Below are 19,339 nucleotides of genomic sequence, written 5' to 3'. Positions count from 1 at the left end.
TCACTACATTCTTCTCTTCTGGGGCCCGAACCTGCGGCCATTTAAGCCATTAGAGAATTTGCCCTTGACTTCAACAAGAGCAAGATTGGGCCCTTCCGCTGCTGAAAAATAGTGTCTGTGTGTAGGGTTTTTATATGCATTGTCTTAGATGAGTTTGTGTTTTACTTAAATGATTCCCATGGTAGAACTTCCATTGCTGGGAACAGACAGTTTCAAGTCAAACAGTAAAAGACTGCACTGAATTATAGGCATCCCTGGAAGAAAACAGCATTACAGGTTTAATTGAAAGGTTAAAATATAAAACCATCCAAAGGAGGCTCGATGTGCCTAAGAGATCAATACCATAATTGTCTGCCTTTCGGGTAATATTTTTACTTGGAAATAGTCCTTGCTTTCTGCAAAAGCAGTTGTGGTTTTCATGGACAAATATTGGTAACTAAAAATCTGCCTCATATCAGCTTCACAATCACTTCCCTCCCCCACCCACTGCTGTCTCACAGCATGGGCTATTGTCTGTCCAACAGCTGCCCCTTCCTTTTCTCCCTTGTTTACAGCCATCAGCTGGAAGACAGTCAAATCTCCTGAGAGAAAACAATTAACTGAGAGAACAGCAACCTTGGTTTATATTAGAAGAACTGAGTTTATGGGGCACTCTTAATAATTGATTTGCAGTTCATTAGGTGATGTATCTTTTCAGATTTATAGGGCTTACAGATCCAGAGCTATTAGTGTACGGTCTTGAATTTTCTCTGCATTTCCTGCTCCTAGTTCCGCTGCGGATATTACATAAATGCAGTTCTTTTAAATTGTATTGTCATCTCCCCTACCAACGAGAAACCTGTTACTGTGCAAGGTTAGCTGATGCCTCCGAGAATGTTTTGAAAAATGTTCTGCATAGAATTGAGTCTTAGGAAAAGGAAGAAAAGCCATTTGAAAATGACCTCTCTCCATTGATTTCCTACCAAGGCCGCTTCCATGGAAAGTGCTTTATATCTTAGTTTTAGCATCTGCAGTGATAACTTGGCACTATCAGTCCTCTGGTGTAACTCTATTAAAGTCAGTGGAATTACACCAGGAATGAGTCTGGCCTGTGATTTAATGATTTTCAACAGCAACAGTTTGATATCACAGAAGATAGTGACTACAGGTGGGGAATAAGCAGAAGAAAAAATAGAATTTAACAAAGAGCTTGTCTTCATGTAGATGTCATTAAAAATATAGACAAAGATACAAGCAGATTTGCTTATAGACCAGTTTGTGTCAGGCCTTTGCACAGGTTTGCAGTGGGATAGGAGTTCCAAGGAACTGGCTAGCCATAGCAGGACGTACACCCTTTACTCTCAGAGGATGGTGCAGCATCCCCTACTTGGGACTGATGCTGCTCCTGTTTAAAATCAATGGGAGTTTTACCATTGACTTGTATGAGAGCAGCATCAGGTTCTGAAAAACAACATGAGCCACTGATTCAGCAACGCACCTAAGCCTGTGCTTAACTTCAAGCAGGAGAGTAGTCCTATTGACTTCAGTGGCCTAATCTAATGCTTAAATTTAAACACATGCTTAAGTATTTTCTTGAATTAAGACCAAGCTTTAGTACTTTTTTTCCTGTAACTGCATAGTCACTTGTCTCCAGTGACAGTTTGAGGGAAGATCCCCATTTTAAAACTGTGTATAAAAGTGTATTTTTCTAATTTGAGTTGTCCTGCACTTGTCTACATTGAATTTCATTTACTTTCATGTTGCCCAGTAACTTAACTTGTTTTTCTGGAATTCCTCCTAACCATCCTGACTCTAACACCGCTTATGTCATTTTTGTTTTTGCTACGTTTCACCATCATTCTGCAATATTCACCCTCCTTCTTCCCCTATTTCCAGGACTCAAAAAGATCAGAATCTCTCATGGATATGCATCATAAAAAATTAAAGAGCAAAGCAGCTGAAGATAAGAAGCCTCAAGAGAGAAGGCCATTTGACAGAGACCAGGACCTCCAAGTCAATCGATTTGACGAAGTTCAAAAGAAAGCCCTGATAAAGAAATCCAGAGAGTTAAACACCAGGTTTTCACATAGCAAAGGAAATATGTTTTTATAATGGAAATATAAAATTTTCTTTCAGGATAAATCTATTGAACTTGAACAACTTCCAAAAAAAGTACCTTTTTCTGTAAATAATACTTGTGTGCAAAATAAATTGTTATGCTTAAAAAGGAATGTTGATATGTGAATTTTTTTTCTTACACGTATATATTCTATTTAGGAAGTGTACACAACAACAGAGTTATACAATCTGTAGCGTATAAAGATCAGAAAAGATATTCAGTTCAAAATTGTTGCAAGATAAGTTAGTTAACCACATTTTTAAATAATTTCAAAAAGGATAAATTTAAAAGTGGGTATTGTGATCCTTTGGGATTCACCCAGGACAATAAAGCATTCAATCACCACCTGCCCTGCAACTCTGGGTGCCTTGAATGTTATTCTGCTGTGGCTCACAGCCCAGACAGCCTACAAGCATGCAGATCTCACCCAGGCTTCCACCACCCAGTTACTCATTGCAGAGGGATCTCCACCACCCTCCCAGCCCCAAGTTCTCCCCAGAGACATCTTTCTGCAGTGCTCAGTCCCCGCTTATTGTAGCGCCCACAAAACTACCAATTTTGCTGTTCTTTTAACAAGGCAGTACACAGCAGCTGGTTAACTTACCTGGGGTTCTCTCACCCTTTCCTTCAACATAGTCCTGAGTTGGTTTATAGTAAAAACTAAAGTTCATTGACATAGACATAAGCTTAAGTGATAGAAATAGTTGCAAAAATATGCTACCAAGACTGAAATGCAATAAACTATAGACTTTTTGTTCAAAAAAGTTCTCACCATAGTCATTCTTCCAGCATGGCTGGCTAGTCCTGGCTGAGGATCAATTACATAGCCTGAAGTGCTTGGTTTTCTTTGTCTCCTGTGGTTAAGGATAACTTAAGGGATCTCCTCTTCCCCTCCCCCTTTTTATAGTCCAGTAAACATTTGAAATGTATAATCCTGAAGTGTATCCCCAGATAAAGTTCCTTTCCACTGCTGGCTCCTCCCCCACTTGGGACTTTTACAATGCACATGATCTTCTTGCAGTCTACGATACAAATGGCTGGCCCACTTTCCCTTGCCACACTTGGCTTGAAGTGTCAGCCCCTTTCCTTTGTCTGGAAAAACCTATGTAGCAATTTCTCCTGATATGCCTGGTGTAGACATTTTTAGTTACCTATTTCCAGCACATTTAGTATAATTCTTTGCAGGTTAATTGTACATACATCATAATATTAATGACCAGTGAGTTATTAGTTTTCTGAGGACATTAAATGCCCCCACTGGATTTAGTGTGAAGTGGACTGAGCTGGCGAGGCCAGCTGAGATTCATTGCTCCATACTAGGGAGCTCCATACCATCTGACACTGGGGTGCTCCTAGGGTCAGAGTTATATTAACTAAATGCTGATTTAAAACTGGCCTTACAACAGCGTTGAAAGTTTTGAGTTTTTTTTCCTCCTGCTGGGTTCTGAGATACTGGATCTGATCTGAAGTCCAAGGAAAGGCTTCCATTGGATGTCAGTGGGCTTTGAATCAGGCTGTTATAGGGCACACTCATCCTTGGAGTGCCCCCTTGCCTCAGTGCCTAATGTCACCAGTATCCTCAGCTCCAGCACCTCCTGCAGGCTGCCTGCCTCTTGCTGGGTCTTCCATGGTTCAGCCATCCAGCCAAGCCCACAGTTCAAACCACCTATGAGTACTCAGGGTTCCAGTTGACAAACAAGAGTTCCTTCACCTTTCCTGGGCTCAACTCAGTTCTCTCTCACTCTTGTCCGAGTGTCAGCTCCCCTGGCTTTTCCCTTGCTGGGAGTCCAAATACAACAAACCAGTGCTCTGCCCCTGCTGGCCTTTTTTTCCTGTTCCCTGAAGGCCCTAACTCAGGGCTCCTAGCCTGCTTGCATTGGCCTCTTCTGTTACCCCCTTGGAACACCACCCCACAGCTCAACTCCTACTCTACTCCTGTAGTTCAGCTCTCCAGCCCCAAACTGCTGGGCCTCTCTAAAAGCACCCAAAAGCTGGCCTCCCAGACCTGACAACAAGCATCCCCTACTGTCCCCCTTCCCTAGTGCCTCGACCATCTTCCTTTGGGGATCTTCCTCTAAGCCATAACTCAGGGCTCCTCCCTTACAGGAGCTAGCTCTGGTTCTCCCTAGCTGGTAGGCCCAGGCCCAGGCCCAGGCCCAGGCCTTGCGTAGGAACAGCACTTTCCTTCTTCCTCACACCTGGGATCTCCCTTCCTACCTGAGCAGCTTCCTAATTATGCTGTGCAGGCAGTCTTATAGAACTCAGCTTCTCCCTTGCTAATTGGCTAACAAGCCACCATCTGGAACAGGTACCAGCTCCTGGGTGTAGTTTAGAGGGGCATCATGGGCCAGTTAGGCCTTGATTCTCCCTGAAGATCCCCCCCTCCCCCATCGCCTTCCCGGCTCTGTATCACCTGACTGGAGTTGCTGCTGACAAGTATAAAATCAATAGCAGCTTCCACCTGATGAAAAGATACTGTTTTTCTGAAAATTGTGTGTCTAGATATAATTCTTAGAGTAGTGTATGTAATCCTCATTTTTCTTTAAGTACTCTTCAAGGTAGGAGCTGAAGAGTGGTTTTGTTAGTCTTCAATGGGCTTGCCCAGATGTAACAAGGCATAATTTGGTCTGCAAATCTTTGTATTAATCGTGATATATGAGGAAAAAAGAACTGCTTTTAACTCCAAGCCTGTTTTGAGTTTGCAGGACCAAGCCATGGGCAGAGGGTGAAGCTTCCCTTGGGGAGGCTAGCCCCCTCCCCGCCTTTTCCGCTCGAAACCTCATCCCCACTTGCTGCTCGCCGCCCGCCTCCCGCAGTGGCCCTGGCCGGGGCGTGGGTGCTGAGAGCCACAGTTGGCTGGGACCATGGCAGATCTATCTGACCTGGCTGGAGCTCTGAGCCCCTCCCCATTCCGCCTCTTCTGCCTGCGGCCCCACTCATGGCCCCTCTCTATTCCATCCCTTCCCCCATGATCCTGCTCCTGTTCCGCCCCCATTCCACCTCTTCCCTCCCCTGCAGCCTCACCCCCCGCTTGTTCCTTTCCCCCTGTGGCCCGAGACCAGAAAAAGCTCTGTGCCATGAGAACTTCTCCAACCCTGGGCCCATGGTTGGGGGGAGGTTTTTCAGAGGGACCCAGATCTGTGCACCCCGCACCCCCCAGCAGCATTACGTGCCACCCATGGACCAATCTAATTTCCTTCTTTGACAGGGTTACTGGCCTAATGGATGTGGGGGAAGCTGAACATAAGAACGGCCATACTGGCTCAGACCAAAGGTTCATGTAGCCCAGTATCCTGTCTTCCGACAATGGCCAATACCAGGTGCCCCAGAGGGAACGAACAGAACAGGCCATCCTCAAGTGATCCATCCCCTGTTGCTCATTCCCAGCTTCTGGCAAACAGAGGCTAGGAACACCATCCCTGCCCATCCTGGCTAACAGCCATTGATGGCCCTATCCTCCATGAACTTCTCTAGTTCTTTTTTGAGTCCTGTTATTGTCTTGGCCTTCACAACATCCTCTGGCAAAGAGTTCCACAGGTTGATTATGCATTGTGTGAAGAAATACTTCCTTTTGTTTGTTTTAAACCTGCTGCCTATTTTGAGAGGCTGGGGGTGGGGGGGGGGGGGCAGAAATCTGGGACTGGATTTGGGTCACATGCTGGTAATCTTTAAGGCTGTAACAGCCAAGAGGTGGCTGGCTGGCTGAAGCACACACAGACATAGCTGGGAGTGACTTGCATGCTGGAGGCTGTTTGATTGTGAGTAGTCCAGGTTGGTTGCTACAGCAGTAAGGCATTGTAAAGGGCGTCCCACGTCACATAGCAGGGATGACGCAGCTACTCACTGGTCTGGATTGTAGTCGGGTATGTCACACCTGGGTCTGGTCCTATTCAATATTTTCATGAGTGATTTGGATAATGGAATGGAGAGTATGCTTCTAAAATTTGTGCATGACACCAAGCTGGGAAGGGTTGCAAACATTTTGGACGACAGGAGATAAGGATTCAAAATGACCTTGATAAATTGAAGAACTGGTTTAAAATCACTAAGATGAAATTCAGTAAAGAGAAGTGCAAAGTATTTCACTTAGGAAGGAAAGATCAAATGCACAGCTACAAATTGTGGAATAACTGGCTAGCCAGTAGTTCTGCTGAAAAAGATAAATTGAATATGAGCCAACAATAGAATCATAGGACTGGAAGAGACCTCAAGGGGTCATCTAATTCAGTTCCCTGCACTCAAGGCAGGAGTACGTAACAACTAAACTATGCCTGACAGGCATTTGTCTAACTTATTCTTAAAAACTCGCAAGGACAGAGATTCCACAGCCTCCCTAGGTAATTTATTCCAGTGCTTAACTACCCTGACAGTTAGGAAATTTTTCCTAATGTCCAACTTAAGCCTTCCTTGCTGCAATTTAAGGACATTGCTTCTTGTCTTGTCCTCAGAGGTTAAAGAACAATTTTTCACCCTCTTCCTTGTAACAACTTTATATGTACTTGAAAACTGTTATATCCTACCCCTCAGTCCTCCACTCTAAACAAACCCAGTCTTTCCAATCTCTCCTCATAGGTCATGCTTTCTAGATCTTTAATCATTATTGTTTCTCTTCTCTGGACCTTCTCCAATTTGTCCACATCCTTCCTGAAATGTGGCACCCAGAACTGGATACAGTACTCCAACTGAGGCCTTATCAGTTGGGAATAGAAATTAATAGGCAGCAGGTTTAAAACAAACAAAAGGAAGTATTTCTTCACACAACACACAGTCAATTTGGGGAACTTGTTGGGGAACTTGGGGAACTTGCCAGGGAATGTTGTAAAGGCCAAAAGTATAAATGGGTTCAAGAAAGAACTGTATAAGTTCATGGAGGATAGGTCCATCAATGGCTAATAGCCCAAATGGTCAGATATACAACCCCATGCTCTGAGTGTCCCCGAGGGACTAGACAGGTGATGGATTTCTCTCTAATTTCCCTGTTCTGTTCATTCCCTTTGAAGCATCTGGCACAGGCCACTGTCTGAAGACAGGATATTGGGCTAGATAACTATTGGTCTGACCCAGTATGGGCATTCTTATGTTCTTGTATTATCTTATGTTGCCTCTCTAAATAAAGTCATTGAACTTTTGAAAATATAAGCAAGGAGAGAGGCCATCTTTGGCATCCATTAGTGGACAGACACAAGGGGCCAGAGCTCTGCAAGCTGAAAAAGATGGGCCCTTCAATCAAGAATGGGCTGAAGCCACTGGAAACTGAATATAGGTGAGAAACCTGCTTAGGCCAAGACCTTTCACCTAGGAAGACAAAAGTAGTAATCGGCTTAACCTGCAGCACAAATCCTTTCTAACTATAAGAATAGTTGACTACTGGAATAGGTGACCAAGGGAGGCTGTGGAATCTGCATCATAGATGTTTTTTAAAAACAGATTACATAACTGTCAGGGATTGTGTAGGTTTACTTGGTCCTGCCTCAGCATGGAGGCTGGACTAGACCTCTCAAGATCCCTATGATTCTAGGTCTATGATTCTATGACTTTCATAAGAAAAAAAACAGTTTGTATTTGTAAATTGAGCAAATTTGATTTGGAAATCAAAACATCATAAACATGAAGCCTTACAATTTCGTTCAGTAACTTTAGTACACAATCACACTTTAACCTCAGCAAAGGAAGGAAATTTGCAGTTACATCTGAAAATCCAGGCCAGCACACAGACATTCATTTATGTCCTTTTATCACTCTTACTGCTCTTTCTTGCGTAACAGCATAAGCAAAAGTCAGTGAAATAACCTGTATTATTGACATTAACTCTATTTTAAAATAGCCTATGAACTTGAAGCAGACGTTGTCTTTATTTTAATTCCCCTGATCCTTTTTAAGGAGGCATTGGGAGAACCAAAACTTGTTCATGTATATAATTTGGTAAAAAAAGACTTTAATGACTTATTTGAAGATGATGTGAACTTTTCAATTATTACATGTTAAATACAGCATGGTTCATGCCATAGTTCAGAAAAGTTACTGTGATATACTGTGTCTGGGTTTTTTTTACCTCAACAGATCAACAACCCACATACTGCCATGTTTTTAGTCAGTTTATTGAGGTAATACATAGGTCCTGAGAGCGCGGTGAATCTGTGTGCTGACATTTTTTGTCACTTTTAATGCAAAAAGTTAATGTGCACAATAGTTAATTTCTAAAACAATAACTGAAAAAACAATGTAGCCTTATCTGCAGAACATTGTTGTTAAAATCAGTTGGTTTTGAGGTAAGGCCTCTTAGTTTTTCAGGGGAAAAGAAGGTTTGTGTTTAGGGATTAAACCACAAAGAGATTTTTTTTTTCAATAGGCTTAAATCAGTGGTTCTCAAATTTTTGTCACAACAAATTACAGCTCAATAGGCCATTGGCTTCTGGACAATCTCCATTCTCACTAGTGATTGCAAGAGCTACCTCCCCTCCAGTTAGAAATTGAACAACATTCCTGTGGCAACTACAACATTGCTGACATGGAAGTGTAACATTAGGAAAATATTTAATATATTTTAACTTCTTTGGGCATTATTTTTCAGCTACAAACAAGGAGGAGGAGCTGCATTCTCTGAACAGCCAAGTCTTTATGGCCCACAGAAAATGCTCTTCAAACCACAGTTTGGGAACCACTACCTTAGGCAAATCCTTTCTGTATCAAATATCATTTTATGGCTGAGGTACTTGACTGAGGGCTCCTTAAATGAGGATTTCTCATATGAGTAAGGTTTGCAGGATCAGGTCCTTCACCATAAAAAGTCCCTTGATGTTTAAGTTTGGTTGCCATTGAAGTCAATGGATAAACTCCTCGTGAGTTCTGTGCGAGCTGCATTTAGTTTATTCCTGAAGTGGAGGGTTATAACGAAAATACTGACAGACCTATAGCTACAGCAGCACAAACAGAGCATTACAGTCATTTTGCCCTGCTTCAGCCAGTGCGCCTTGAAGTGTAGGGTACACAGTTGTAATTATCAAAGCCTTGATATAAATTTGGGAAGTCATTTTCACTGATCTGATTTTTTTTCCCGATGCCTCACTTATTCTGGCTCTGATGAAGCACATGTTATAAACATCAGTGGGTGAAATAGCTGAATTTTTATTGAGAGTTTAAGCTTTTCATTTCTTTGTGTAAATTGAGTGAACTTTCGAATTGTATTAGTACACAAATTAATCTTCCCCTAGTAATGCCAAATCATCTCCAACCCACTCATTAAAATAAACAGTAACTCACTAAATTAAAAGCTCTGAAAGCTTTTATGTGAAGAGATGAGCTGTTCTCTGCAATTTGGGCAAACCGAGTAGCATTTGTGCTAAAACTCTACAGGGTGATATTCCGAATCTCATTTAAAAACCAGCGTTTAGGTCATGAAAAATCCCCAGTATAATTTCTGGGTAACACTTGTGGTAACCAGCTCCTAAAACATATGTTATAGCCTCTGTTGCTATTCTATGCTGCCAGGCTGTATGGTAGCATATCAATCTATGACTGGTCAGGAAATGTCAAAGGCAGGTTTAAATGGACTTATCCTGGGTTTAAAATGCTTATCTCTGTTTTGTGGAGCTGTACTGTATATTTTTAAACGCCTTCATTAAAAACAATTCACAACAGTGGTAGCCAGCCTCCTTTTGTGAACTATACTTTTAAAGACATGCTTGGAAATCCAACCATAGTGAAGCCAATAGAAAGAAGCATGCACCGTGTCTGGTAAGATGTAAATGAAGAGGGTTAAAAAGGAATATTAAGCGTGAATGGCTGGATACACAAATAAAATAAGAACATTGTTTATATCAGAAGCCTATAAGAGCATCAATTGGTGGGTCTCCTATGTTACCAGGAAGCAATAAAGGAGAAAAAGGGCATCTCAGAGACGTTAAATAATTTGTTTGCATTGTCTACACCACAAGGCAGTGAGATACCATGAGGAATAGAATAAAGTAGACTGATATGTCGATCTGCATTTCCAGTATAAACATGTCATCTCTTGCATACAGTTACAATGTATGTACTACTCATGTCAGTTTCACCGGATATGTGAACTTTACAAATAGTAAAGAGCTAATGAGGAAATGCAAATTTTAGGCTCTGATGGTGTAATTTTGTCTGTAAATAAAGGTTAATTTAAATTTCTCAGGTTAGCAATATCATGGTGTTTTGTTTTTTGATTATGCATTTCTGTTCAGTAGAATTTCTTCCTCTCAGAAAAAAAGATTGTTCCAGGAATTGCCTTTTAGGGTTATTTCTACTGTGTAGAACTTCTTTCTTTAAATGTGAATTGTAATATTAACTCCATACAAAATAACTACACAACTATATCAACTGTACACGGAGACTGAACATGATAATTAGCACTTAAAATTCAGAATTTGCCAAAGTTAAAGTTGGGCGTATGCATTATGAGGCTTCAGTTATATGATTATACATTATTCTCACATAAAATAGTATACATGTTTTTTATAACTGGATGCAGTGTATAGTATCTTATAATATGTTTTTCATTCTTGTATGCTTACATTATTTTAATTTTCATGGTGGCCTGATATTTCATATTCAATTTTTAAGGCTCTGAGCTCAGCCAAAATCTAAACCATTGTTCACGGGAACAATGAAAAGCATGCCTCGATGTCATTGTTCTTTTCCCAGCTATTTGTCAAAAAATATTGCAAGAATTTTGTTGTTTGAATAATATGGAGAATGCTAGTGCTGCTGGCTAGGGCTTGGCATTGTTTCGACAAGCACTTGTAAAGCTTCCCTGTGTGATTCTGCCAGTGCAGATGGTGTCTTTGTGTCTGAGGTCATTCAGGCGTGAAAGTACTACCCTAAACCTGCCCTAAAGTTACATTCCTATTAAAAAGAAAAGGAGTACTTGTGGCACCTTAGAGACTAACCAATTTATTTGAGCATAAGCTTTCGTGAGCTATAGCTGACTTCATCGGATGCATACTGTGGAAAGGCACTAGAATCTCCTCTGATGCTCTCAGCCCCATTAACCAAACGGAATTGTAGATTTGATGAAAGCACAGAAATTCCAGATTCATATGGCAGATTTTTTTCTCCCCCCCCTCCGCCCCGACATGGAGCTCCAGGCATTTACCTCCATTTACTCATAGTTGAGTTAGTTTTTCCACATTCTCTTGTGAGCTGCAACCAGCTCTCCAAATTAATTGCTAAAGCCTTTTCTCCAAAAAGAGACAATCCTGTCCTTTGTTACACATTAGAGGGCCTGATTCTCCACTCTGATCCACTGCTTTGAAACCCAGAATACATTCAATTACACTCCTTGAAAATGCAGCGGTTTAAAATCAGTGTAACAGTAGTGAAACAAGACTATTTTTTCCCCCACCACCAGTCTTTTAGAGTTGAATCTTAAGGCTTCCCAGATACATAGCAACAGAGAATGCTGTCAGGCTACCATGAGCAGCTGCAGCTGTAATTTCTTTCAAATGACAACCAAATTTATAAATATTCCAAGTGCAACTCTCATAAGTGGACTTTGAGAAAGCAGTTATGCCCCACACTCTCAGCTGGTGTCAATCAGCATAGCTCTGGAGCTCCCAGCACTCCAGAACACATGGAATTGCATCAGCTCGGAATGTGGCCCTGGATTTCAACATACTCATTTAGGGCCTGATCCTGAGAGGTGGTGAGTCAATTTACAGCTACTTCTCAGGATCTGGCCCTCACTAGACTTTCAGAGACAGTTTTTATAATCATCTGCCTGTGGAGCCCTTTCTTTCACTTTGAAATGGCTGCTAAAGAATACTGGTCTACCCTATAAGGTGACAAGATAACCATTGTGTCCCCCTCCGGTATTCAGTCATGTACACAGAATTAGCATAAACTTTTGCTGATTTATTTAAAAGCATTTAGTTATATAAATTAAGTGGATGTTTCATCTCACTGTTTCTCAGAGCATCAGATCAAAGTGAGATGGTTTCTGCTGTCGTAGCACAAGGGTGACCAAAGTGGAGGCTGTTGGCTACCCATTGTGTTGGTAAAGCTGTCCTGGTAGAGTATTCAGCACTGCATTTAGATGGTCACATGAGACGCATGGTGCTGAGAGCACCTGTACTGCAGAGCCCCCCTTGCTAGGGAGCTGCTTTTTCTGTGGCTTTAGAGTCAAATCGCTCCTTTTAAAAATCTCTGGATCCCAGCAGAGAGCACCTCATAAAGAACTGTGCTGCAGGGAGCAATCCTGCACAAGCAGCGAGGTAAAGTGGGTGGCCAAACCATCTCTAGAGCCTATTATCCTAATCCTTCCCTCCCTATGTCAAACCCATGTTTCGCCATGTGAAGAGAGAAACATGAACCATGTGGGTGGAGGTCCCTAAATTCCACTGGACATTCCTCGCTAGCGTAGCATAAATGTGGCGGGGGTAGGGCTGGCACACAAGCAGACGCCAAGGATTCTCAAGCCTCTAATCCAGGTGATTTCTAGACCGAACATGTCAGCTCGCTCTGTCTCTGTATATGCCTCCCACTTCCTCCCTCAGTGCTGGTAGCACAGCTGTCACTTGTGCTCCCTTGGCAAGGTGCGCCCATAACCCTGTCAATGGGAGCATATGTGGGGTGTGAGTTGTACTGCTGATTCCGACATCAGCCACAGCAGTTTGCTCATGGAACATCAAACAGCAGTTCCCTGTCACCTTCCCCTTCTGTCTCACTATAGCCTCCCTGTGCTGCAGAATGGATTTGCAGTGTAAGTACAGCAAAGGAATTGTTGGTGGCTCCGTATAGCCACTCCAGCCAGACAGGGTTTAGAAGGACCTGATCAGATGTACTGGGAGTTGGATGGTGCTCAGCCCTTTGCCAGATTAGGCCCAGTATGCATTTCCCCTTTGTACTACCCTGTAGCAGCAGGCTTAGTTGTTGGCATCATTAACATCAGAGCATAGTGCCAACTATTCTATATCTCGCTGCAAAAGGGAGGGGAATGTATGGCCCTATGGTTTCCAGCTAACTCTGAATTTAACCTGATTTGACTACGTTAAACATAGAGGGCCTGGTTCTTGTTTAGACTAAAGCAACTTTTCACTGTTCTGGTAGTTAAAGGGCCTGATCCTTTCCCCCTCCGTCTGGTTGCTTTGCAATGCTCCTTCTGAGAGCCAGTGGCTTGCAGTGACAGTTTTAGTAAGGCACGCAACAACTTGCTTGCCTTAGGGGATCCAAAATGGTGTCTTCCATGCAGCGTGACTCACTCATATGGTGCATGCGAGGTCATGCTGTGTGAAGGATGCCATTTTGTTCTGGAGGCCAGATGGAATTGTCCGGTGGGCCACCAGATGGACAATGCACAGCCAGTCAGGCACGCAATGCATGCCTTGCTTACATAGATGGCATGCCCCCTGGAAGCAGCTGAGGATTCCCTTTGCCTAGGGGAGTGCCTAGGTGGTGTCGGACTAGCGTAGCCAATTCTATACTACCCACTCCTCGTCCCTCTCACCACCCTTCCCTGCACTGGGGGCATGTCTAGGGCAGGAGTGCGCCAGTCATCCTGGGTCAGCAGAATGGTCCCCTAGGGGGATGGTAGAGCCATTGCAAGTTAGCACAGCCATTTTGTGTAGTATTTCAGGAACAAAGGAGTACAGTAGGGAACAGCAGCTTCTTCTTACAACCTGTTTCCTGATTTCTACAAAACGATGTCAGCCTGGAGGAAACTGTTCTGCAACCAACAAGGATTCTTTCCAGTTTCTAAGGTAATTTGTATCTTTTGTGAGCCAGATGAGGCTCAGACTTTCAAAGCACATATGCAGGCTACAAATAATTTGACTGAAAAGAAAGGCAAGAGTAAGGTTTAATATGGATGATCTGCTTTAGGGTGTTGTACTGACACAAGTTTAGTATTTGAGTGCCTCTCGGGTAACTAGATTGGAATAACACAGTCTTCATGGAGTTTCTGCTCTTCTGCCTTTCCTTGCTTACAGGAAGCTCTGTTTCCTTAAAATGTTTTTCAGAGGTGAGCAAGTAACCATCGAGTATGATTCCAGATATCCAAATTCCCTTTCTCCAAAAATCCTAGTTATCTGAATCCAGAGTGTGTTCCCCCATGTTGCCCTGTTAACTAGTTAGTTCATCACTTATGTTTATCCAAATGCTTGGATGTCCAAAAGTTTTGGATGTCTCCCAGGCCATTCAGATACATGGGAGTCTACTGTATTTAAAACACTGCATTGCCTGTTACCTTCATGTAAGCATAAATCTATTCCCCACATGTGCAAAGAGACAGACATGAAAAAACCTTCAAAGAGGTTGTAAACCTGCACACAACATTGCGCAGCTTGCTCGAAATTGTACTTAAAATGAAAAGGCCTGAACCTACAAACTGCACAGAGGACCCAATTGTGCTCTGACTGAATTCACTGGGAATTTTGTAGAGTACAGCTATAATTTTCCAAGAAAATTTGTGTGATCAGGTGCCATTCTGGTTAAGCCACCAAAATCCATAACTATGAAACATCATATTGCCTAGACGGTACTAAAATGTAGCTAGAATAACTTGACTCACCTATACCTTTACTAAAATGATACTCGAGTTTGGACTAGCAGAATGTGTCATTCAGATATGAAAGGAGCCGACAGAGTGCTCAGATACTGACTGCCTGAAGAATTCCACTGGGTATCTCAGGGAATGAAAAAGTCAAGACCACCAAAACTTTGTGTCAGGCAATATGATGCAGATGACAGTCTCCCTAGCAACCATCGAAAAATTCTGCTGCTATACAATGACATCTAAATCGCTATTTATTCATAAGATCACATGGGTCAGATGTTGTTTATCTCTCTACCATCTATTACAAAAGTCACTGGGCTTTTAATTGCTTCTTCAAAATCAGCAGGAAAGAAGAAAACAAGAGAGACAAAAGTAGGCACACCTGGGCACAAAGTGAATGTAGTATTTTAGTGAATTTTTTTTGAAGTTTGTACTATTGTAAAATGCCTCCGCACTGTGTTCCCAAGGGTAGTGAAATCAAGGCTAATGCAAAAAGCTTTGCAAGCTTCATACAATGCTTGTATTCATTATTATGCTGTGTACATGAGCAGAGCTTATTATGTGAATGTAAGCTTCTGGTAGAGCTTGTGAACGTACATTCAGTTGTTTGGCAATTATACTGTTCCCTAGTCAAGTGTTGACATTTAATTGCTTTTGTATGGCCTGGGGACTTGGCTGTACAAGGGCAGCAGGTATGCAAGCTCCAGTCTGAGTTTTTAAAACAGGAGCCAGGCAATAAGACCAAGGCAATAATACTCCATTTCGGAAATGGCATAAGTTGCAAATGATGGGCTGTGTTCTGGCATTAGTCCATATACGGGACTCCCCAGTTCATTCAATGGAGAGTTCTGCATAAAATAGAGGGGAGGATATAGTCTGATGCATGGGGCTTGTGTCTCTTCATGAATTATAAACAGAACTAGCAGTGATGCCTGTAATTAATGTTGCCTAACACTTTCCATTATCAGGGGGGTAACCGTGTTAGTCTGGATCTGTAAAAGCGGCAGAGTCCTGTGGCACCTTATAGACTAACAGACGTATTGGAGCATCAGCTTTCGTGGGTGAATACCCACTTCGCGCATGCATCTGACGAAGTGGGTACTCACCCACGAAAGCTTATGCTCCAATACATCTGTTAGTCTATAAGGTGCCACAGGACTCTTTGCCACTTCCCATTATAAGACCCTGTTTTCAGTTGCTTATAACTTTGCCAAATAACTGCTTGGCCTGACATTTTCCATGCCTCGGCTGATTTTTTTCTCTTTTAAAGATTTTTTCAGAGAAGAAAGTTGGCATTTTTTTTGCCAATGTTAAAAAAGTTCTTATAACCCTTTCATTGAAAAGTTCTTCCTGCTCCAATGGATGGAGGTGTAACTACAGATTTGGTGAGGAAGGCATCTTTCCCTGGAATCCAAAAAGTACCTTTTGCTGTCCGTGTGAAAATCTACCCGAATTTGGCCAGGTAAGGAGCCTCTGAAAAAATCTCAGGTTGCACATGCTCAGTAGAGACTGGTTAGAGTTTGGCAGCTAAGTTCTTTTTAGATTCCTTCTGCACTGGGATACTGCAGCCCAGGGTGACAGGCTGAACAGGATGGCTCCTCCCACCAGCCAGTGTAGTGCTCGGCAGCAGATTTGTGAATGGGGAGACTGTCTCTCCTGGGCTCTCAGTGATCTTGCTGCTGGTGCCCATGAAAAAGAAGACATCCCCGCTTATGTCTGGCAACAAAATCTTGTGGTCAGCTGTATCAAAGGATATTGATATATCTAAAAGAATCAGCGTGAACAGTTTGTCTTGTCCATTGCTAGGAGGATATAATCAACAAGCACAACCAGTGCAGTTTCTATCACATACCAAGGCTTATAACCAGATTGCCCAGAGTCAAGGAACTCTGAGGAATCAAGAAACAGCCAGCGTTGCCTTGTCAGAATATTCTCAGTAACCTTCCCTAAAAATGAGAGATGGGACACAAGTTGATCATCAGGCTTTTAACATCAAGAATTGATTATTATTTTTTTAAGTGTAGGCCTCATGATAGCTTCTTTTGGAGCTGCTGGAATCCTGCCACCCATTGTGATGGGGTGTCCACCAAACCGAGGATTGGAAAGGATTAAGGTGTCCAGGTAGGCCTATTAACTCCACAGGCTGCACCTGGAGGAAGAGAGAGGGAGCCTGGAATTGATTGCAAGCAAGATCAGCTGGGCAGCAACAGGTAGGGCCTATAAAGCCAGGTACCTTGCAACAGATAGAGGCTACTGAAAAAGGCAGCAGTCACAACCTGGGTGGAGGGTTTGGAGCTGATACTCCCAGCAAAATGGGGGAACCAGGAGTGGTAGGAAGTAATCTAGGGAAGAAGCAGTGAGGACTAGAAGAGTAAAGCCCAGAACTACTAGGTGGAGGGTCCCTGGACTGGAACCTGGAGTAGACATTGGGCCTGGGTTTTCCTACCAGCCAGTGAAGGAGTGGTACCTGAGGTAGTGAATGGGAAGACTGCCTAGAATTGCTGAAGAAAAGATTTTGATTACCTTAGAACGGGGGGATGCTGAGTGACTGGCTGGAGGGCTGAGTCATGAAAAGGATGCTCTGGTTCATGGGATGAGAGAGGAGCTACAGACCTGAGAGAGAGATGATGTGATGGCATGTGACCATGGGAAGGGGTGTTGGCTGCGAGAGCTAATCCCCAGAGTGATCTGAAGGCGATGCCGGTGAGTGGTGCACCCAGTCACACCCACAGAGAAACGCTAACACTCATAACAATTCCACTGTGCCACACTTTGCAGGTGCTATGTTAGGAGAAAAGAAACATAGCCCAGGCATAGAATCTTAAAATCCCAGGATGCTGCAATTGATATAAAGTACTTCAGAAATTCTAAGTAGTTTGAAAAAATCAGGCCCTAAGTGTCTCATGTTGGACACTCAAAATTAGTACGTACTTTTGTCTACTGGGGCCTTCGTTTCTCCATGAGTCCGTTCCCCATCTGTAAAAATTACCACCTCACTGCAGTGTTGTGAAGACAAATATTTATGAAGAGTTTTTTTTATTTAAGCCACAATGGCCAGTTACTCTAAACCTAAGCACTTCATTAGTCCCATCTTGGTCCTGTAGTATGTCATAATCCTCAACTGTAGGGCACAATGCAAAAAAATTATCTTTTTTTATTAATACAACTTTTTGCCATTCCTTTACATTTTTCTATACTAGGCTTTTGAATTCCTATTTATTTAAGGGTATTTCTATGTCAATCCTTCCTTTTCCCCCCCCGCCACAGAATTTTTAGCTGCTTTGTCTATCATTTCATTCCCTGCTATCCCAATATGCTCTGGGATTCAAGCTAATGCTACATGTATCCCCATCTGTACTAACTCTGTTATTACACATAACTTCATTAATTAAATCACATACGGAGACACCCATTTTTATTGCCATATGGCCTGAGATTGAATCTGAAAAAATGACAGCAGCTGCGGGGTGTACATCCCAGAGCCAATTTAATGTTAGCATTATTGCTTCTAGTTTGGCTGTCATGACCACTAAATAGTACAGCTAAAAGAATATCTGACTATTTTGGTATACAGTGTGCTGTCCCTATTCTTCCTGGGTTTTCTTCTTCTTTTTTGGACCCATCTGTATATATTTGACAAAACCAACTCCACTTTTCATCTATACACTGATACATTTAATAAAAATACAGTATGTATTAAAAATGAAGTCTATAAAATCTAAATCCACATTTGGACATGTGACTTCCCATCCATAAATAATTTTCCCATGGCTAAAAGTTTTGACTTCATTCAGCTTTTCCTTGTCTTTCAGCCCCTGCATCCACACTTTAACTCGAACAGCATGTGGAGTTCTAACATCGTGTGCTATAGTTCACCTATCGAATTCCCAACAATCCTCAAATGTGTTTGGTACTTCATCATTGCAGTTCCCATTAACTTTGGCCCAGAAAGTTAGGTCCAGTAGTTTCACTCATAGCGTAACTGGCATTTCCCTAGATGCTATCTGTAGCACACATAGGTGTTGTAATAAATGTATCACATGCAATTCATAGTGCCTTGGCTTGTATTAAATCTGATTTTTTAAGTTCTGATTTTGATGCTGACCCAAAACCTTGTCAGCCATAGTTAATAATTGGTCTACTTAAGGCTCTGTATACCATCAGTAGTGTTTTCTTATCTGTCTCCCAATTAGTCCCAGCAAGACTTTTAAGCAAGTCAATCCTTCCTGTACATTTATCTTTAACATAGTTTATATGATCTTTCCAAAGTAATTTAATATCAAATATCCCCAGGGGTGACAGTAACTTAAAGGACTTACTGGTACGCCGGAGTCCTGAGCAGGGGGCGTGGCCTCAACCAGAAGAGGCGGGGCCTTTAAATACCCAGGCCCTTTAAATCAAGATTTAAACTTCCTGAGGCTCTGGCTGCGGTAGAAGCGGCTGGAAGCCCCTGGCCCTTTAAATCACCCGCCAGAGCCCTGCCGCCGCTACCCCAGGGCTCCGGCAGCGGGGATGGGGTGGCGATTTAAAGGGCCCGGGGCTCCCCGCAGCGGCTGGAGCCCTAGGCCCTTTAAATTGCTGCCTGAGCCCCGCTGCCGGAGTCCCTGGGATAACGGTGGTGGCCCGGGGCTCTGGTGGTGATTTAAAGGGCCAGGGGCTCTTGCCGGTACACCGTACCAGACCATACTGGTTTACTTTCACCTCTGAGTATCCCTAAGAACTTG

At 42.7% G+C, this 19,339-nt stretch overlaps 1 protein-coding gene and 1 long non-coding RNA gene across 8 annotated transcripts in view; one reads left to right on the top strand and one right to left on the bottom strand.

Moving 5' to 3' along the window:
* Window positions 1-2,206, top strand: part of GPALPP1 (GPALPP motifs containing 1) — a 34,738-nt gene extending 32,532 nt beyond the window's left edge. For all 4 annotated transcript variants that reach the window (XM_043522695.1, XM_043522693.1, XM_037894375.2 and 1 more), the window contains exon 8: window positions 1,876-2,206. In XM_043522695.1, coding sequence (XP_043378630.1) covers window positions 1,876-2,091 — 216 coding nt within the window. In that variant the 3' untranslated portion in view covers window positions 2,092-2,206. The remainder of the gene's footprint in view (window positions 1-1,875) is intronic.
* Window positions 1-18,954, bottom strand: part of LOC122461734 — a 30,004-nt gene extending 11,050 nt beyond the window's left edge. For 2 of the 4 annotated variants that reach the window (XR_006283871.1, XR_006283872.1), the window contains exon 1: window positions 2,871-4,304. This is a non-coding gene — a long non-coding RNA (uncharacterized LOC122461734). Of the gene's footprint in view, window positions 1-2,870; window positions 4,305-17,546; window positions 17,592-18,934 lie in introns of those variants that run through there. The other 2 variants (XR_006283876.1, XR_006283875.1) reach the window with 2 other exon arrangements.
* Window positions 18,955-19,339: the final 385 nt, after the last annotated feature.

The sequence above is a fragment of the Chelonia mydas genome, chromosome 1 (genome assembly GCF_015237465.2).
Source record: "Chelonia mydas isolate rCheMyd1 chromosome 1, rCheMyd1.pri.v2, whole genome shotgun sequence".
In the NCBI taxonomy this organism is placed as follows: Eukaryota; Metazoa; Chordata; order Testudines; family Cheloniidae; genus Chelonia; species Chelonia mydas.
This window is presented reverse-complemented; position numbering and strand designations above follow the sequence as displayed.